This window comes from Vombatus ursinus, unplaced genomic scaffold, assembly GCF_900497805.2.
Source record: "Vombatus ursinus unplaced genomic scaffold, bare-nosed wombat genome assembly UNPS02014809.1, whole genome shotgun sequence".
NCBI lineage: Eukaryota > Metazoa > Chordata > Mammalia > Diprotodontia > Vombatidae > Vombatus > Vombatus ursinus.
This window is the reverse complement of record NW_020954587.1, coordinates 19,131,957-19,149,494: the sequence shown is the minus strand read 5'-3', so window position 1 is coordinate 19,149,494 and position 17,538 is coordinate 19,131,957. Positions and strand designations below refer to the sequence as shown.

Here is a 17,538-nt window from a genome sequence, read left to right as displayed (position 1 = left end):
TACTACTACTACTACTACTACTACTACTACTACTACTACTACTACTATTGATACTACTTAGTATTAATGATGTTCTTCTGACCACATTAATTGACTGTGAATCATGATAACATCATATTTTCTGAAAAATAAAAAATTACAGTTGATCCAAATCCTGATCAAAAGCCTCATGGCAAGGATAAGTAGACTACAACATATTACAATGCCTTTTTTACAAGCCTTAAGTAAAATATATCATTGCAAAAACATTTGGTCAGAAAAGGAGATGTGGTCCTGTCAGATAACAATAATGAGAGCTAAGGTATCAATCAGTAATATTAAGTGTCTGCTCTATGCCAGACATGAATAAATCCCAGTGATAACACTGGTTTCCATGAATTGTTAAAATATCTAATAACCTTCTTGTGAGAACATGTAATATAATAATAATAGGGTGAAATTGTGTCTGTGGGCTGCAGTTTGTACTGGTAGAAAGAATACTCACATTGATAAAATCATGGATCCTTTGCAGAATTGAAATATTTAGAACTAACAGGAATAAGATATAACAACCTGAATTATTTGAAATTAACCTGACCTCATAAAGAGGAAAGGAATCTCTAAGCCAATATTCTTATTTTACAGATGGGGGAAACTGATGACTTTAGAGTTTTAATCACTTGACAAAAAATGTTGCTAGTCAGTTGGAATACTGCTTTCAAAAGCTGGTCTACTGATAGGTGCAATTCATCATTTAGGAAATAGCTTTTTATTTTCATTTGTATCTTTTTCTTTTCACATTATTTTCATTTCTTGTATCCCTTTTGTCCTCTTCTACCTAGTGATAAAACATGTCTTTTTTCCTTCTTGAATCTGTTTTTGAAGCCACTTTATGGATGGTACTTCTTCCTGTTTCCTTTGATAAATACAGTATCAGCAAAAGGCTTGGAATCCGGTTTTGACCCAAGTCAGAACTCTGAAGCCTTCTCTCTAGCCCCTACATTATATAATCCCACTCTAGACAGTTGTTTATGTAAATAAATTTTCTTTGTAAATAATTTATCCATGTAAAGCACTGTGGACATAGTACTTAAAAAATCAAGAATTACTCAATCTTATAGTGTAAATCCATCTAAGCTTGAATCTCTGCAACATGGCTGATAAATTGTTACCCATACTTCAAGACCTTTATTGAGTCAGAAAGTTTTCATTAAACTCTTTTAGGAGTAGTAATGAACAGAAATGATGATTTAATATACAGTAGAAAGTATGTTTTTGACTTGATTATTGCTATTTTACACAGGTGGATCAGATGAATAAAATAGTGGAAGTTCTGGGAATAGCACCTGCACATATTCTTGACCAAGCACCCAAAGCAAGAAAGTTCTTTGAGAAGTTGCCGGATGGCACTTGGAACTTAAAGAAGACCAAAGATGGAAAAAGGGTAAAAGACTATATGACAGATCAGTTCTTACTTGCATGTCCTTCAAAATATTGTTTTCATTCATGTTACCTTTTAGTGTTTCACCATTTATAATAGGATTGGTTTCTCTATTAATCCATTGATTGTTATACATACATATTATTAAAAACAAATAGAAGTGTTTTGTCAATATAATCTAAGCATGATTTATGGTTATTGTTATATTGAGTAAAGTGGTCATTTTTAAAAAATGCTTTTCTCCAGTGTTCTCATTATTGTAGAGATATTAAAGACATTCAGTGTTCTGTAGGCTCTTTGAATTGGTTATATTCTACCTTTGATGACCAGTAGCTTTAAATAACAAATCTAAAATATTCTTAATTAAATTTTTAAAAATTTACTTTTTTAAGAAGCTTTTACATATAAATTTTAGAGTTGTACTCTTGGTAAAGAAATATTGTACCGTAGCAATCTATAGGATAGTTAATTATTCAGGTCTTCATATCTATCTTCTAGCTTTTTGTAGTAGCCTCTAAACTCATCTTTTTGTCTCCTGGCTCATCCTTTTCCTTTACACAGTCACTAAAATATTCTTCCTGATGTATTATTTTGACTAGATCACTACCTATTCAATGACCATATGGTTCCCTTTCCCTTGCAGGCCAGAGGACAAATTTCTTGGTCTGGTGACTAAATCTGAACAATCTGGCTCTAGTCAACTTTTCCAGCCTTATTTTATACTGTTCTTTATATTCTACCCTCTAGCCAAATTGGATGATTAATATTATCTTGACTTTAATATATTTTAGCAGGCCCATATCTATAACACATTCCCTCTCTATTTTGGCCTGTTGAGACATGTTTCCTTTAAGGCTCGGTTCGGGTACATGAAGCCTTCCCTAATATACCAACTAATAGTGAAATTCTTCTGCTTCAGTTCTTCTTTTTGTACTTTATCTAAATCTTTTCTTTGATCTTATCATATGCTGTCTTGTATAATACTTGTCTTTTTTATATAGGTGTTTTCTCTCCACTCTTCCAATGGATTGTAAGCTCTTTTGCAATCGAGATGATTAGCTTTCATGTTTTTATCTTCAGTTTCTAGCCTAGTGCCTTTCGTTTAATGTTGAAATGAAATGAGATATTCATAGTTTTCAGTGCACTTTAATGGCTTGTTTCTAATCTTTCTTGGTTCTTTTGGATATGATATATAAAAAGATGTCACAGAGTTGTCACTTATGACCTTTTGGGGAAGAAGGAACAGGGAACTTTAAACATTTAGGGTTTCTTTCTTCCTCCTAGTTACTTATTACCCCTGTATTACAAGTATGATTTCACTAGATAATGGTAGGCAAGAGGCACAGTTTTACTAAACGTTGTTTGAAATAAATACATATTTATACTTTTTACTGAATAGATTTGTAGTTTTTCAGCACTTTGAGCTTCAGTTACCAAAGTCCATGATGCCTTATCTTCCAGATGTAAAATACTTTCCTTTTGTGGATTTTTAAAATCTGGTTCCTAAGTCAGGTTTTCTCTTTTCTTCAGTTGAGTTTTGTTTTGTTTTTATTCCTCTAGCATTTTCTTAGCCACTAGTCTGTTTTCCACAGTTGTAATTAAGATTATCCCTTCTACCAACTCTACCTCCTTCTCCCGTCTCTTTCACTTTATGAGAATAGAAAGTCCTTTCTTCTTTGATGAATCTGAAACTTAATTTGCATATAAAACTTCTAAGTTAATGAACTTATTTTGGAACTAGGTTCCAGTAGCTCCTGGCTATTTTAGTAATTTAGGAAGTGTAAAGTACTGTAATCCTTGAAACAAGCAAAATGGTTAGTTTTTTTTATAAATAAGCTATACCAAAAATATCCAGGGTTCAAGTTCAGCAATAAGTGGCAAACTGTCTGATAGACCGTCATTGTCTTTCTTTGAATATAATTCATTTATTCTTAACATTTTTCCTTCATTGTTTTATGTGAGAATAATTGTTTTCCTTTCTCTTTACCTAAACTGTTCTCTCCAAAGTTAGCAGTGATCTCTTTAATTGCTAAATGTAGAGGCCTTTTCTAACTGCATTATATTCTTCTTGACTTCTCTGCAGCTTTCAGCATTTTTTACCACTTCTTCCTAATAGGTACTCTCTTTCCTGGGTTTTCAAGACTGATCTCTCTTGTTCTCCTCATACCTGTCAGACTATTCCTTCTCAACTCTCTGTGCTGGGTGGTCATCCATGTTTTATCCCTTATGTTTGGATTTACCCCAGGGTCCTGTCCTAGATCCTTTTTTTTTTTACCCTTTTTCTTTGTGATCTCATATGCTCTTGTATGTTCCATGATCGCTATGCAGTTGATTCCCAAATCTGCTTTAACATAGCCCTCATCTCTCTCCTGAATTCTGATTCCAAATCACCACTTGCCTGCTGGAACTCTCCAGTTCCATTGTCTGTAGATATCCCAAATTCAGCAGGTCCAAAATGGAATTCATATCCCTCTCTCCTGGCGTGACCTCTCCCCCCCGCCCCCAACACGCACAACCCTTCTCTTTCCCTAATTTACTGCTTTTTGTCAAATGTACCACTATCTTCCATTGACCCAGAAGAAACATCCTTGACTCTTGACTCTCACTCTCCCCTGATATAAAGCCAATTGCCAAATCTCATTGATTCTACCTCTGTCATATCTCTCACATTTTACCCCCTCTTTACATTCACACTATAACCACCCTAGTTTAGGCCCTGATCACCTCTGACCTCCAGTCTCTCCCCTTTCCATTTTGGTATCCATGCAACAGCCAAATTGTACAGAGGAAAGAACACTAACTCTGGCATTAGAGAATCTGGGTTGAAATCTTACTACTTGATACATTACCTGTGTGACCTTGGATTAATCATTTAATCTTCCTTGGCCTCATTTGCATCATCTGCAAAATGAGAAGGTTGGATTAAAATACCTCTGAATTCACAATTCTACGTCTGTGATCCTATGATGTGTCTAAAGCACAAGGCTGTGATCATCCTACTCCCTTGCTCAAAAAGCTTCAGTTGTCCTTTATTTCCATTAGATAAAATACATACTTCTCTGTTGGACATTTAACATTTTGTACAGTCTGGCTTAATCTTATCTCTTATCTTATTAATGTATTATATATTCCAGTCAAATTGCTATTCCTTACAGCATTCTGTCTCTTACCTCCCAAACCTCTTGGACTCTGAACTCCTTAAGAATGGGGACTATTTTTTGCCTTTTTTTTTTTTTTTAAATCTCCTGTGCTTAGCTTAGTGACTGGCGTTTAGTCTAACTGCATATTGACTGACTGACTCCTTGCTTTTTCACAGGTTGTTCTGTGCCTTGAATCTTACGCTCCATTCTAAATTCAGCTCAGTCTGCCATCTTCTTCATGAGGCCCTTTCTGATTTTCTCTGTTCCAATATCCCTATTCCACCAAAATTATTATGTATTTGCATTGTATATATTCTATATTTACTTGTCCATATATACATGTTGTTCCCTTTCTCTCTTCCTACCCCAGTAGAATATAAACTTCTTGAAGGCAGAAATGTTTTTCATTTTTTATTTATATCTCCAGTGATTAGTATAATACCGGGCATGTGGTGTAGGGGCTTAATAAATGCTTATTGAAGTTAATTGAAGTTTACACTCCTAGAAATGGAACTATTATTCATAGCATTGTTGTATGAACTTAGACTGTAAATAATTTCTGTTTAAGGTAAAATCATTATTAAATGTGCACATATTTTAAAATAAAAAGTATTTTAAATGTTTAATTTCCTCATCTGCAAAATTAGTAAGTACGAGGCCAGTTGATCTTTTTGAGGCTAGGGCAGTTATTACTTTTATACTTTGAGTATGATGCCATCAGGTGGTGGCAGTGTGCCACAATCAGAATTCTATTAGACTGTTATTTAGTTATAATTTTATAATGCATAATACTATATAATCTAAACTGTTAGTTATGATTTTATATATAAATATATGTGTGTGTCTATACATATATATCATAATATGTAAGATAATACATAAAATGTTTCAGCGTATTGTTATATTTCTAATAACTTGAATATTACATTTTAAATTGATTTCATATTTGACTAGGTTTTTGTTTTTTTTCAAATTTGAAGAAAATCTTTTTTTTCCCCCATAGGAGTACAAACCACCAGGAACCCGCAAACTTCATAATATTCTTGGAGTAGAAACAGGAGGACCTGGGGGACGTCGTGCTGGGGAATCTGGACATACTGTAGCGGACTACTTGAAGTTCAAAGACCTCATCTTAAGGATGCTTGATTATGACCCTAAGACTAGAATTCAACCATATTATGCCCTGCAGCATAGCTTCTTTAAGAAAACAGCAGATGAAGGTACAAATACAAGTAACAGTGTCTCCACAAGTCCTGCTATGGAGCAGTCACAGTCTTCAGGAACCACCTCTAGTACATCTTCAAGCTCAGGTATATGCTTGGTTACAGTCTCAAAACTTTTAGTGCCTTTTAATATTACTACTTACTAGTTAATATTACTAACTTCACATTTTAAAATTTTGGACAAAATTACTTGAACTTGTTGATTGACTGATGAAAACGTGTAGTTTTAGCTAGACCATCCTACAGTGTGTCATATGACTTGTTTTCCAATTTAATGTAAGTTTTAAAATTTGACTTCTGCACTAGCAAACATTTATTCTGTTTTGGTTCTTTTAAGGTGGATCTTCAGGGACAAGCAACAGTGGGAGGGCCCGGTCAGATCCAACACATCAGCATCGGCATAGTGGTGGTCACTTTACAGCTGCTGTCCAAGCGATGGACTGTGAAACACACAGTCCTCAGGTATACTTTAAAACTGCTAAAGAATGAAGGAATATACGAATTACTTCAGTAGCTCTTAAGATTTACCATATTGATAATAATTAGGTTACTGTTGAAAGATCATATTGATTACATTAAAACCTATCTATAATGCCATCAATGTTACCATGCCATCAGACTTATTTACAGTTGAAGCAGTACACTCAGTGACTTGCAAAGAAGAACACTGTTTGATGTAATGTTTGAAGACTTTCAGCTCCTGATCTTTTAAGACATTTTCTCTTGGCTTCCAATTTTTTTTTAACTGAGAGTTGGTCTCAAGATACCTTTCTCCTTACTGAAATGTTTGTGCATATAATAGGCACATTATTTGGCCTTCATTACAATATATTTTATATTCTAGGAGAATGTATGTCAGACTCGAAGCAGAAGATTTAGGTTCAAGCTCTACCATTTGCAGGTGTAGCCTTGGGAAAGTCACTTTTCCATTATTTGCTGTATGTAGTTTTTTCTTCTAAAAATTGAAAGATTAAATGACCTCTAGTATTCTTTTTAGCTCTTATCAGTTCAGTGAGATTTATGGTGAGTTTCTAGTTTATTATTTGGCAAACTAAGTATACCTTTAGTAATTCATACATAATTTAGTGATCACTGGGGATTAATATTTCACAGTTTAAATCTACTTAAACAATTTTGAAAAAAATGATTAATAGATTAGTCCCCCATTTTTATATGTGACTTCTGTAACTAAATTAATTAAGAAAGCAGTTTCTTTATTGATTGGGGGGTGGGTTGTATTGTCTCTCTATGAATTATATATTATTCTATTTATAGACTTAAAATTTGCATGATGAAACTGCCAGATTCCTTCATTCCCCGCCCTCCTTCCCCCAACTTGCTTAATGTTAGTGTTATTGCTTTTGAACTAGAGGTAAAAATATAGACCTGTATTTTCACAGGTGCGCCAGCAATTTCCAGCTCCTCTTGGTTGGTCAGGCACTGAAGCACCTACACAAGTCACTGTTGAAACTCATCCAGTTCAAGAAACAGCGTTCCATGTAGCCCCTCAACAGAATGCATTACATCATCATCATGGAAACAGCTCCCATCATCACCACCACCACCACCACCACCACCATCACCATGGACAACAAGCCTTGGGTAACCGGACCAGGCCAAGGGTCTACAATTCTCCAACAAACAGCTCCTCTACCCAAGATTCTATGGAAGTTGGCCATAGTCACCACTCCATGACATCCCTGTCTTCCTCAACTACTTCTTCCTCTACATCTTCTTCCTCTACTGGTAACCAAGGTAATCAAGCCTACCAGAATCGCCCAGTGGTTGCTAATACCTTGGACTTTGGACAGAATGGAGCCATGGATGTTAATTTAACAGTCTACTCCAATCCCCGCCAGGAGACTGGCATAACTGGACATCCAGCATACCAATTTTCTGCCAATACAGGTCCTACACATTACATGACTGAAGGACACCTGGCTATGAGGCAAGGAATTGATAGAGAAGAATCTCCTATGACAGGAGTTTGTGTTCAACAAAGTCCTGTGGCTAGCTCGTGACTAAATTGAAACTTGTTTGTTTCTTGTGTGTTTTTATAGAAGTGGTGTTTTTTTCCAAAAACAAGTGCAAAGCTGCTTGAATTAGAAGGAGTATAACACACTGAACCGCTACAAGAGGGCAAAGCTGACTATTTTTTTAAACTTGAAAAGATTGCAAAGGGACAGTGAAGTGTTTTTTTTTTTTTTTTTAAAGAGCCATGTCTAAACCCATCTTAATGGATATCTCAGAGGTGTTACCTCATCTTTTGCCTCCCCAATTTTAACTTGCCACATCTCAATCATAGTGTTTTTGTCTTTCTATTCTACAAAAGTTAATGTTCAGATGTTGGTCTTAGTCATTTGCCAACTAATTTTAAAATAAAAAGTCACTGCATATAATTTACAAAAAGGGCCCCATGAGGGTTTTTTTGGGTGGGGGGTGGGGTTATTTGGGTTTTTTAAACCTCCAAACACACATGGGCACAGATATGCAGTACTGTAAGGAAGAGGGACCTTCAGATTACACAAAAATATATTCAGCTGTACAAAGGGACAGTTGTATTGGAGTTTTTTAGGCACATTAAGCATGCTAAATGGCGGTGATCAGAATTCTCCTTTTCTGAACCTACTGAGGATCAAAGCAGCAATTATAATGGGATTCTGTGTCTCAATTTATAGACCAGAGTCAGATAGTATTTGGAACATGGCTGGCCTCATAACTAAGGTGCACTGAGAAGCAATCAACGGGTCAGTTTTGGCCAGTCCTGGGGAGGTCTAATTGGTGGTCTTTGGGATAACCTTTGGCCTTATGGATTTGGACTCTAAGTTAGAAGAGCCTACCATTTCAAATGCAATCACTATTGGACATGCTTTTGCAGACAGTCCTTAATGCTGAAAACACAGAGAATGGGTAATTCAAGAGGCCTTTCTTTTAAAATAGACTTTTGTGACCCACTAATTATAAGGTATTGCAAGGTCACTTTGCGTGTGTCATAAAGTTGACTTCCTTATTGGTTGAAGGTCACAGAAGTAGTGGTTTGCGTTTGATGGAAATAGCTACAGCTGTGTCCCTTCCTGCTTTTTACTTTTTCTTTTGCTTTTTCTCGGCACGTGGTATCTCCACCATTACTTCTGCACAAAAATGTCTTCTGTTCATCCTGAACATTTTAAAAAATGCAGAATTTTATGTGACTGCTTTTTTTGCCTCACAATTATGCTGTGAATTTTACAAAAATTTATTTTCTTTTTTTGATAATTTATTGTACCAAAGCTGTTTTTATAGCACATAGATGTCTGTAACCAATAATGTAGCAGTTCTGCACTTTGACACAAGGTGTAACTAGACCATTTTTAAATGTCAATTGAAAATTATGGCTGTACTATTGCTTAAACAAAACTGGAACTGTTGTTGAATTCATAGCCAATACATTTATAATGATCTGTGTACTGAACCTAATAGATTGACATCTAATTCAAGACTATAACATCTGTTAACATTGTAAATGTCTTCAGGCTTCTGAAGGGAAAAGGGACACAAGATCTAGAAGCTATGAAACCAGCAGTTGTTTCTTGTATTCCTGATTAACATTCTTGTAAACTTGAAAGTAAGACCTTGATTGCACCAACAGGTCCCAAAGTGTTACCATGAGTGAAGCTAAAAGCTCATGTTTGTCCTGCAGTTAACAGGCTGTATTTAACAGGTGCCTAGTTTGAGGTTATGCTGCCTTAATGTAACACAGTCTGGCAGTTGCTAAATTTGTGTTCCCACTTAAAATTGACCAATATTTCTGAGTGGTCGAGTTGGGAGAATGAAGATAGATTATTTATTTGTCTAGGATTTAAAAAAAAAAGCCTAGAAAAGAAGCAGTAATCTACCTCTGCCAATAAAAACCCTGTTAAAAATAACTTACAGAATAGCATATAGTTTTATCAGTCATTTCCACGTGGCTGACATGGTCAATTTTTTTTTTTAACAAAACAGGTTTTTATATATAAGACCTTGAAAAGAGAGGCCCAATATGTGTAAATGTGAATGGATACTTGGAAATATCAGTTTTATAAAACTTTTTTTTTTAATCGAAGGATCCTTATTTATTTTGTATTAAAATATCAAGCCTGTGGGTGACAATTTTTGAACTCAACAGTTCAGAGAAGTTTACAGTGAATGAAAGGTTGTCATCTTGAGTATAGCAATATTTAAAAAAAGAATCCAATAGTTACTGCTGTCTCGGTATATAAAGTTAAGATATTTTATGGGTCAGGTCATATTTTTTTTTTCTGTGCTGGTTGCCACATCTTAGGAAGCACCAAAAATTAAAGCAATTTTGAAACCAATATTTACATAAAAACCATAAAATCCAATGCTTCTGCATACTGTGTTATGTTACAGTCCAGTTTTGTGTGCTTTACTACACAGTTTGGTTACAGGACTAATGTGCATTGTAAACATAAACAGCATGGAAAAGGTTAAATACCTGTGTTCAGATTGTAAGATCTAGTCCAGACTTGCTGTGTATATTGTAACGTTAAATGAAAAAAGAAACGCCCTTTGTATTATAGTCATGCAGTCTTATGTATGATAAACAGTTGAATAATTTGTCCTCAGACTCTTTACTATACTTTTTTTTTAATTTAAAAAAATGTAAATATAGTAAAAATCTTCCTATGCAATTACCCTGGTCCAGGTAATGGTCTGGTAGGTATACTGGGTATAACTTTAGTCAAATATGTAAAAATATTAGTTACACTGACATAGGCTTCAAAAAATTCTGAAAGTAAAAGTTGGAGGTTTAACAGATCATTTTGAGTTCTTTTTTTTAAACTTAATACATTAGTCTTCTGCTCTGATTTAATTTCTAAGTTTTTGTGCAGGTGTGAAGAATAGATGATTATTTGTGTACTTTGGACTACTTTGAAGAAAGTATTACTTAAATATTCTGATTACTTTCCCAAATAGTAGGCTGAGGAATTTTAGGCACATTTCTTATGTATTTCAGAGTTATCTGACCATACTACTTTTAAGATAGCCAGAAAATATTTCCTTTTCTAAACTGTCTTTTTTTTTTTTAAAGACATTAGCTCTTAGTAATAATATTTTTCAGTCATATGGAAAGAGAATAGTTGGTCATCTTTTTTTCTTTTCTGATAAAGACAGATTGGCAAGATGCTATTGATCTTTTGTAAGACATGTAGGCAATTCCCTGAAATATTTGTAAGTAATGAAAAATTTTTATGTAGGCAGTAGCATTTTTTAAAAAATTGATATTTAAAATTCTGGAAACTGAAGTTTATGTTTATTTAACGAGCATTGGAAAACATTCATAAATTAATTGGATTGTAAAAGTTCTCTGACCTACAAAATTTAATATTAGCTTTATCCTTGCCATTGTATCCTTTCTTTTCCTCATCCCTATGTTGCTAAAGGGAAAAAACAATTTTTATCTAGGAAGTAATCAAAGTTTTGGTGGGGGGTTGTTGGAAGTGCGTGTTTTTGTTTTGTTTTGTTTTGTTTTGTTTTGTTTTGCAGTTTTTGCATTAACAGGCCTATAGAGGATCATCAAAAGTAAGAAAAAGTTCTCCTAAATGTAGATGCTAAATTTCTTCCATCTCCTTTCCTTTTGACTGGCTTCTATTTAAAAATTTTTTAAGATTGGAGGTCCGAGTATGGAGTTGAGCATTTCCATTGCTAGTTTTATGGTAGAAACTGTAGATTGCAGACTGACTACACCATTCACACTTATTCAAAGAAGTTATATTTCATAATATACACACACAGATTCTGGTATATTAAAACTTTTAACTAAAATTCTCCCTGGGACCTCCCTTAGGAAATGATTTGGGGCAAATGAAACAACGTATTCTGCTTCCTTTTAGCTTTAACAGTGGGACTAGTTAACTGACATTTTACATTTACTAAAATGAAAAAAAATCTTCAAACATTTCCCAATAAAATTGCCCTTTCTACCATTTAAGTTATATATGTGTGTGTATATATGTACCTATGGATATGTAGTATTACTGTATACTTACGTATTATATGTATGCATATATACATGCAATATGATGTAGTATTTTTGGACCAGACCTGTGATTTTGTTAGTTTAGGGAACCTCTTAAGTGAGTAAACTCCTTCTCCTAATAAAGTCAATACCTGCCTTTCAGGCAATATTTATATAGACCACACAATCCCAGGATTCCCTGACTTAGAAACCAGTTGTCTTTTTTACACATGCTTATGTGTAAACACATAAGTTCCATATAGGAATCAAAATAGTAATACAAATAAGTCCAAGTAAAACAGAAAAGACGCCATAGATGTCATGTTTTATGGTCCATTATTTCTTTTAATGGAAGAGCAGTTCAATTTATATGTCCACTAAAAGGTGTCTTGTGATTGAAAATAAGCCTCTTACCTTGCTACATTAGCCATATCTTGAGGTCTGCTTTTTATTTAAAGCATTGGACGTGATTGTTTTCTCAGAGGAATCATTAAGGTAAGTATGTCTTCTGCACTCACAGCGTTCAACATCTAGTAATTCCTCACATATCCAGTATGATTGGAATCTGGTTGGTATTTTATAGAGCTTTTCCTTAACATTGGAAATCACATGTTCGTGCTAATTAGTAATTTTCTTGGTCCATTTTTGTCTTTGAAAATGATTAAGAATTATGAAGTGTTTCTTTAAACAATACTGTACCTTCTTTCAAAATACCTTCTTTATCCCAAAGCACTGCATTTTCTCCCATTATTTTTTATGTTTGGGGGCAGATATTTTCACATCAGAACAGATTAGGGTATTTTGAAAACCAAATTTTGCCTCCATAGAACCTTTGAAAACTTAAGAGGAGCTGAAGTGGTATGTAGAATGGCTCCTTTATCAACAGTTTAGTTTTCAGTTGTTGGTCCAAATCTAGACGGACTTATGTATAACAAAACAGCAGGATGAAAATTTTGTGGCAAAAACAGCATATTACATAATATTGTTGGAAAATGATGGGATGGGTTGGGAGGAGAGCAAGAAATACACAACTGGAGAAGGAACAGTGTCTATAAATATAACTAGAATTCATTCTTCACATGTGAAGATTATACCAAAGTTTACAATTATTTGGTATACCTTAACATGTGACCAAGTGTTTTTAGATTTGTCCTATAAGTAGTTGGTAGGATTTTTCAGATTGCCACATTGAAGTTTAAAAAAAAAAATAACCTAAGTATTTACATAGATTTTGCATGTGTACAAAACACTGCAGGCTGGCTATTTTCAGTTCAGTTTTTATTATTGCTGGCTTCCCTTGGGTTATTTGATTTTTATTTCATTTATTCTCAATCATTTTATAATCCAAGGTTCTTTCACCAGAAATGTGCTGCAGAGGTGGGAGATAACATAGTGAGAATCACCAAAAGTCTTACCCAGTAGTGAAAATTGGGCAGCCTAATAGACATCTTGTATTGATGGTTCCCTAGCTCAAAGGTAAGTATGCTGAACTTAAGTGGGATTTACATTTTCCAAATAAAATTGAAGAGTGAGGAGCACTACATTTTTTGGCTAGGCAAAGGGGACCTCATTTTGTAAACAGCAATGGAGAAAGCAAATTTGACTGACCATCACTCACAGTTTACCCAATAATAACTAACTAATGGAGGAAAGGGAAGAAAATACTCAAGTTTAATAAACTGAAACTTTGATGACTTAGAAATATATTTTTGAAAGATTTGTGTTTACCTGTAATTTGAAAGAAATGTTAATACTTTTAAAAGGATGCACAAATTTTGTTGTATTAGGATTATATTCTGATTCTTTGAAATAGTCTGGAACTGGTGTTGGGAATGATTTGTCCAAACAAAGGATAGATAACTTTTTACTACCTTTTGACTTGAACCAATAATACTTTTTAAAACTATTTTGGATATTTTGAAAAATATGGTGTCTAAAAGAGAACAGGGTGATGAATGAGTATTTCCTAAGTGCTTTAAATTTTTTACCGTGTTGGTGTTTTACAAACCTTGTTTTCTTTGATTTTTATTTTTGTCCCCAACAAATAGCTATCAGAAAGGATTGCTTTGATCAGTCATTAAATGGTCTTGAGTTAGTTTTAGATGTGACATGTTATTTTGTTTTTTACCCTGTGGCACAGAGTAAATACTTAATGTTTGTTATATTGAATTCAGTCTAATAGGGTGTGATGACATACAAATATTTTGAAACTTATCCGAGTGCTTAAAAGGATACTAGAGAATAGCTAAAGACACTGTTGTGCCCATCGTGTGCCAATTGGTAGTGATATAAAATATTAGCTGGCATATTATTATCAGACAGTGGGTTTTTATCCCCACCACCATCACCACCTGGGAGTAGTAATGGAAAGGTGACATTTAATTGATGTTAGAAGGAAAAAAATGGAAGTAACAAAATGTAAATACCCCTGAAGGAAACTGTGGACAAAAAGCTTTAAGCTAGAGGAATAAAGGTCTTTTAGAATCTTAGGATTTAAAAAGGAATGGAGATAAATCTGATTTGGGAACCAGGTGTCTCTACAACACCCTTTAAATATTATCTTGAAGGTACTCCATGTTTAGCTGTATTAGTTGTATCTTTATTCATCTGCATGATTTTCATTTACATGAAAAGTAGAGGCTTGATTTGGGACTTCTTTCTATGTATTAGGCACTAGGGCAGAAGCTTTTCACCAGCTTTGGAATTAGAATGTGAACAGTGGAGTTACAGACCTTTAAAGGTTGGGGCAGATATAAATGGTTGCTGAGAGCCAAAAGAGATGATAATATTGGTGAAATTGAAGTCAAGTTATTGGTAAGCCTCTTTATCTGCATATGTGGTGATCCTTCACCTGTCATTTTATTACTGCTTATTCATAAAATATTTGATACTTCAGTTGGAGTAAACAGTCTTGTCAAATGGATATGCAGTTATTGTCATATTCTTCCTGGCCTCACCACTCCCAATTTTTGACCAACAACTTATATTACTGCTCAGAATGAAAATTTATAGGTACAATGACAGATTCAAAATAACTTAAAATATGGAGAGCACCTTCTCCTGCGAAGGGTAAGATTTTAGCACAGGGAACTAATTAATTATGAACTTAGTGTTAACCATTGTCAACATTTCCATCTTCACTGACTTTTGAACTTGATTTCCGTTTTTTTCCTCTGTTTCATCTCATGTCATTATTCTGCCAAAGGTTCAATAACTGGGATATGGAGTATACCTAACAATAGATAGTAAATATCTCTTTGGAGCCTTGCACATATAAATAAAAGCTTTAACTGAAAAGGAAAGAGGAAAGTAGAAAACTGCTTATAGGTACAGATAGAGTATTTCCAAAACAGGAATAAAAAGCATTAAAGATGCCCAGAAATTCAGAGAGAGAAACTTAAAGGATGGAAGTAGCAGTAAAACCCCAAGCTTCACATATCTCTGTGTACATATGCACTAAGTACGGGTAAGAGGGGAGATGAATTAGATTATGATGTGAGAGGGCAAATTTGAAAGAAAAGCTATCTTTCTAACTTGGTGGAATAGAACCAGTGTCTAGAATATGGTTTCAGAAGGGTATAATAGGATGATTGGTAAAGGAGTAGAGGTGGGGAGAAGTTGCATTGTATATTAAGAATATATATTTGAAGAAATCTGGAGACAAATACCATATATCCTTTCATTGTCCTCTGAGTGGTCACTTAATTTTTCAGAGACTCTAGTGTTCTAAGAGTCACCCATCCAACAACAGTGGTAAAATATCAGTCTTAAAAAGATGAACTTTTGTTTCTGGGAGAAGTCAGGAGTCTTTAAATGAAAGTTGCAATTTCCCAAAGGCAATCTGAAATATGCTCCTGCTATTTAATTTTAGCCCTTATGCTTATTTGCAGTCTCTCTCCAAGATACATATATAGCGATGGATGAGCTTTATAGGTTCTTGATCTACTTAATTTATCATTATCTGGAAAATTGGCATTCTCTCTCCACTTGATTTTATATATGTAGATTCAAACTCTTGATTATTTAATACTTCTTTTAAGAGATTCTAAAGTGTTCTGGAGCATGATGCAACCAGTGTAGTGTTGTCCATGGACACTGTGCTACATGGCTCAAAAATCTTGAAAAATTTTGGTTAGCAAGCATTTGTTCAGCATTTCTAAGCACTGTACATATAACTATAAAAAATGAGGCTCCCTTCTTGTGAAGACAAAAATTTTGTTGGAAGAGAGTCTTTATGTCTTCACTCTGTACCTTTTCACTGGCAGTCATGCTCCCTGCGCCACCGCCCCCACCCACCCCCAATGCCTGGAATTCTTTTTCTCCTTCCTCATCCCTGCCTAGTCAACTTCCCTGCCTTCCTTCAAGTCTCATTTCAAATACCTTTTGTAGGATAATTGTCCTTATTCTTCCATGTGCCCAAAGCATTTTATTTGGAACAGCAAAATTCCATCTTAAAGACTCTACTCCAACAAAATTCTTATCTCCATGAAATAAAAGAATTTCATTATTTGTATAGTGTCTAGAATAGTGTTGATGCTTAATAAATGCTTGTTGATAGATCAAAATTATTCAGGATTCTACTGTTAGTATATTCCCTATGAAATTATATTCCATCTACTATCAATATATTTTGTATGGATATAGTTACTGTGTAGTCTCTGGAATGTGAGGTTTAGGCTCTCATAAAAGGCAGTATTGGTTTATAAACCTGACTTTCATATTGTAGAACATGTGTATGACAAAGATACACTTTGTGTAGATAGAAAAACACGTTTTGAAAAGTTGGAGAGATGTGAGCCAATCATTGATGGAAAAATAAGGTAGATTCAGACTGAACAGAGAGGATGTTCCCTATGCTAATATAGTCATAGATGCATTGGATATTTGCAACATACAGAAAACAGAACACTAATGGTCCTACTCTGATCAGAACACATTTGTTTGGTACCACATTTGGAGAATAATATTAATAAACTACAGATTGTCTAGAGCAGGGTAACTATGGTAGATCATGTTACATAAGAATCAGTTGAAGGAACTAGGGATGTTTGTGGGGTGGATATTGGGGAAGGAATATGACAACTGACTTAAATGATTTGAAGAGCTGTTACATGGAAGAAGGATTTGATGTCTTATTCTTGGGTCCAGGTGGCAGTATTAGGAGAAATGAGTGAAAGCTGCAAAGAGTCATGTTTAGAACAGATGTAAAAGAAAACCAAATAACAATCAGAGCTGCCCCAAAATGAAATGGGCTACCATGGGAGGTGGTCAGTGTCCCTGTCCTAAGGGTCTGAACAACAACAGGTTGACTACTTGTTGGGTATGTTGTAGAGGGAGTTCTTGTCCAACTATAGTAAAGACTAGAGATAGTCCCTAAGATTTAAGATTCTGTAATGTTTTACACTCATTACTATTTTAACCCACAGAACTCTTGATTATTTATCATTCTCAAATCCTGTTATCTCTGTCTGCCTTCTACCTCAACCATTTACTATGGTGATGAATATATACCTCACTCCCTTTGCTTCTGCTTTCTGCTAGTACCCCTTGGTAATCCCAAACTCTGAGAAACCCTCACTATTCACTTCAGTGAAAAAATGCCTGCTGTATGCGTGGCAGTATGCTAATTGTTGTCCAAGTTACAGAGTTACTCTCTGCTTTCATGAGCTTATATTCTAGGGAGAAGGTTTTGGCACATAGCATCTTTCCTGAAAGTAACTACTGTACCTGATATATTTTAGTTAAAGATGTAGCACC

General features: G+C 34.5%; 1 protein-coding gene across 4 annotated transcripts in view; it reads left to right on the top strand.

Annotated features, from left to right (window-relative positions):
• Window positions 1-10,578, top strand: part of DYRK1A (dual specificity tyrosine phosphorylation regulated kinase 1A) — a 184,540-nt gene extending 173,962 nt beyond the window's left edge. For all 4 annotated transcript variants that reach the window (XM_027875522.1, XM_027875520.1, XM_027875519.1 and 1 more), the window contains 4 exons: window positions 1,283-1,423; window positions 5,564-5,870; window positions 6,121-6,245; window positions 7,184-10,578. In XM_027875522.1, the coding sequence (XP_027731323.1) occupies window positions 1,283-1,423; window positions 5,564-5,870; window positions 6,121-6,245; window positions 7,184-7,804 (1,194 nt within the window). In that variant the 3' untranslated portion in view covers window positions 7,805-10,578. The remainder of the gene's footprint in view (window positions 1-1,282; window positions 1,424-5,563; window positions 5,871-6,120; window positions 6,246-7,183) is intronic.
• Window positions 10,579-17,538: the final 6,960 nt, after the last annotated feature.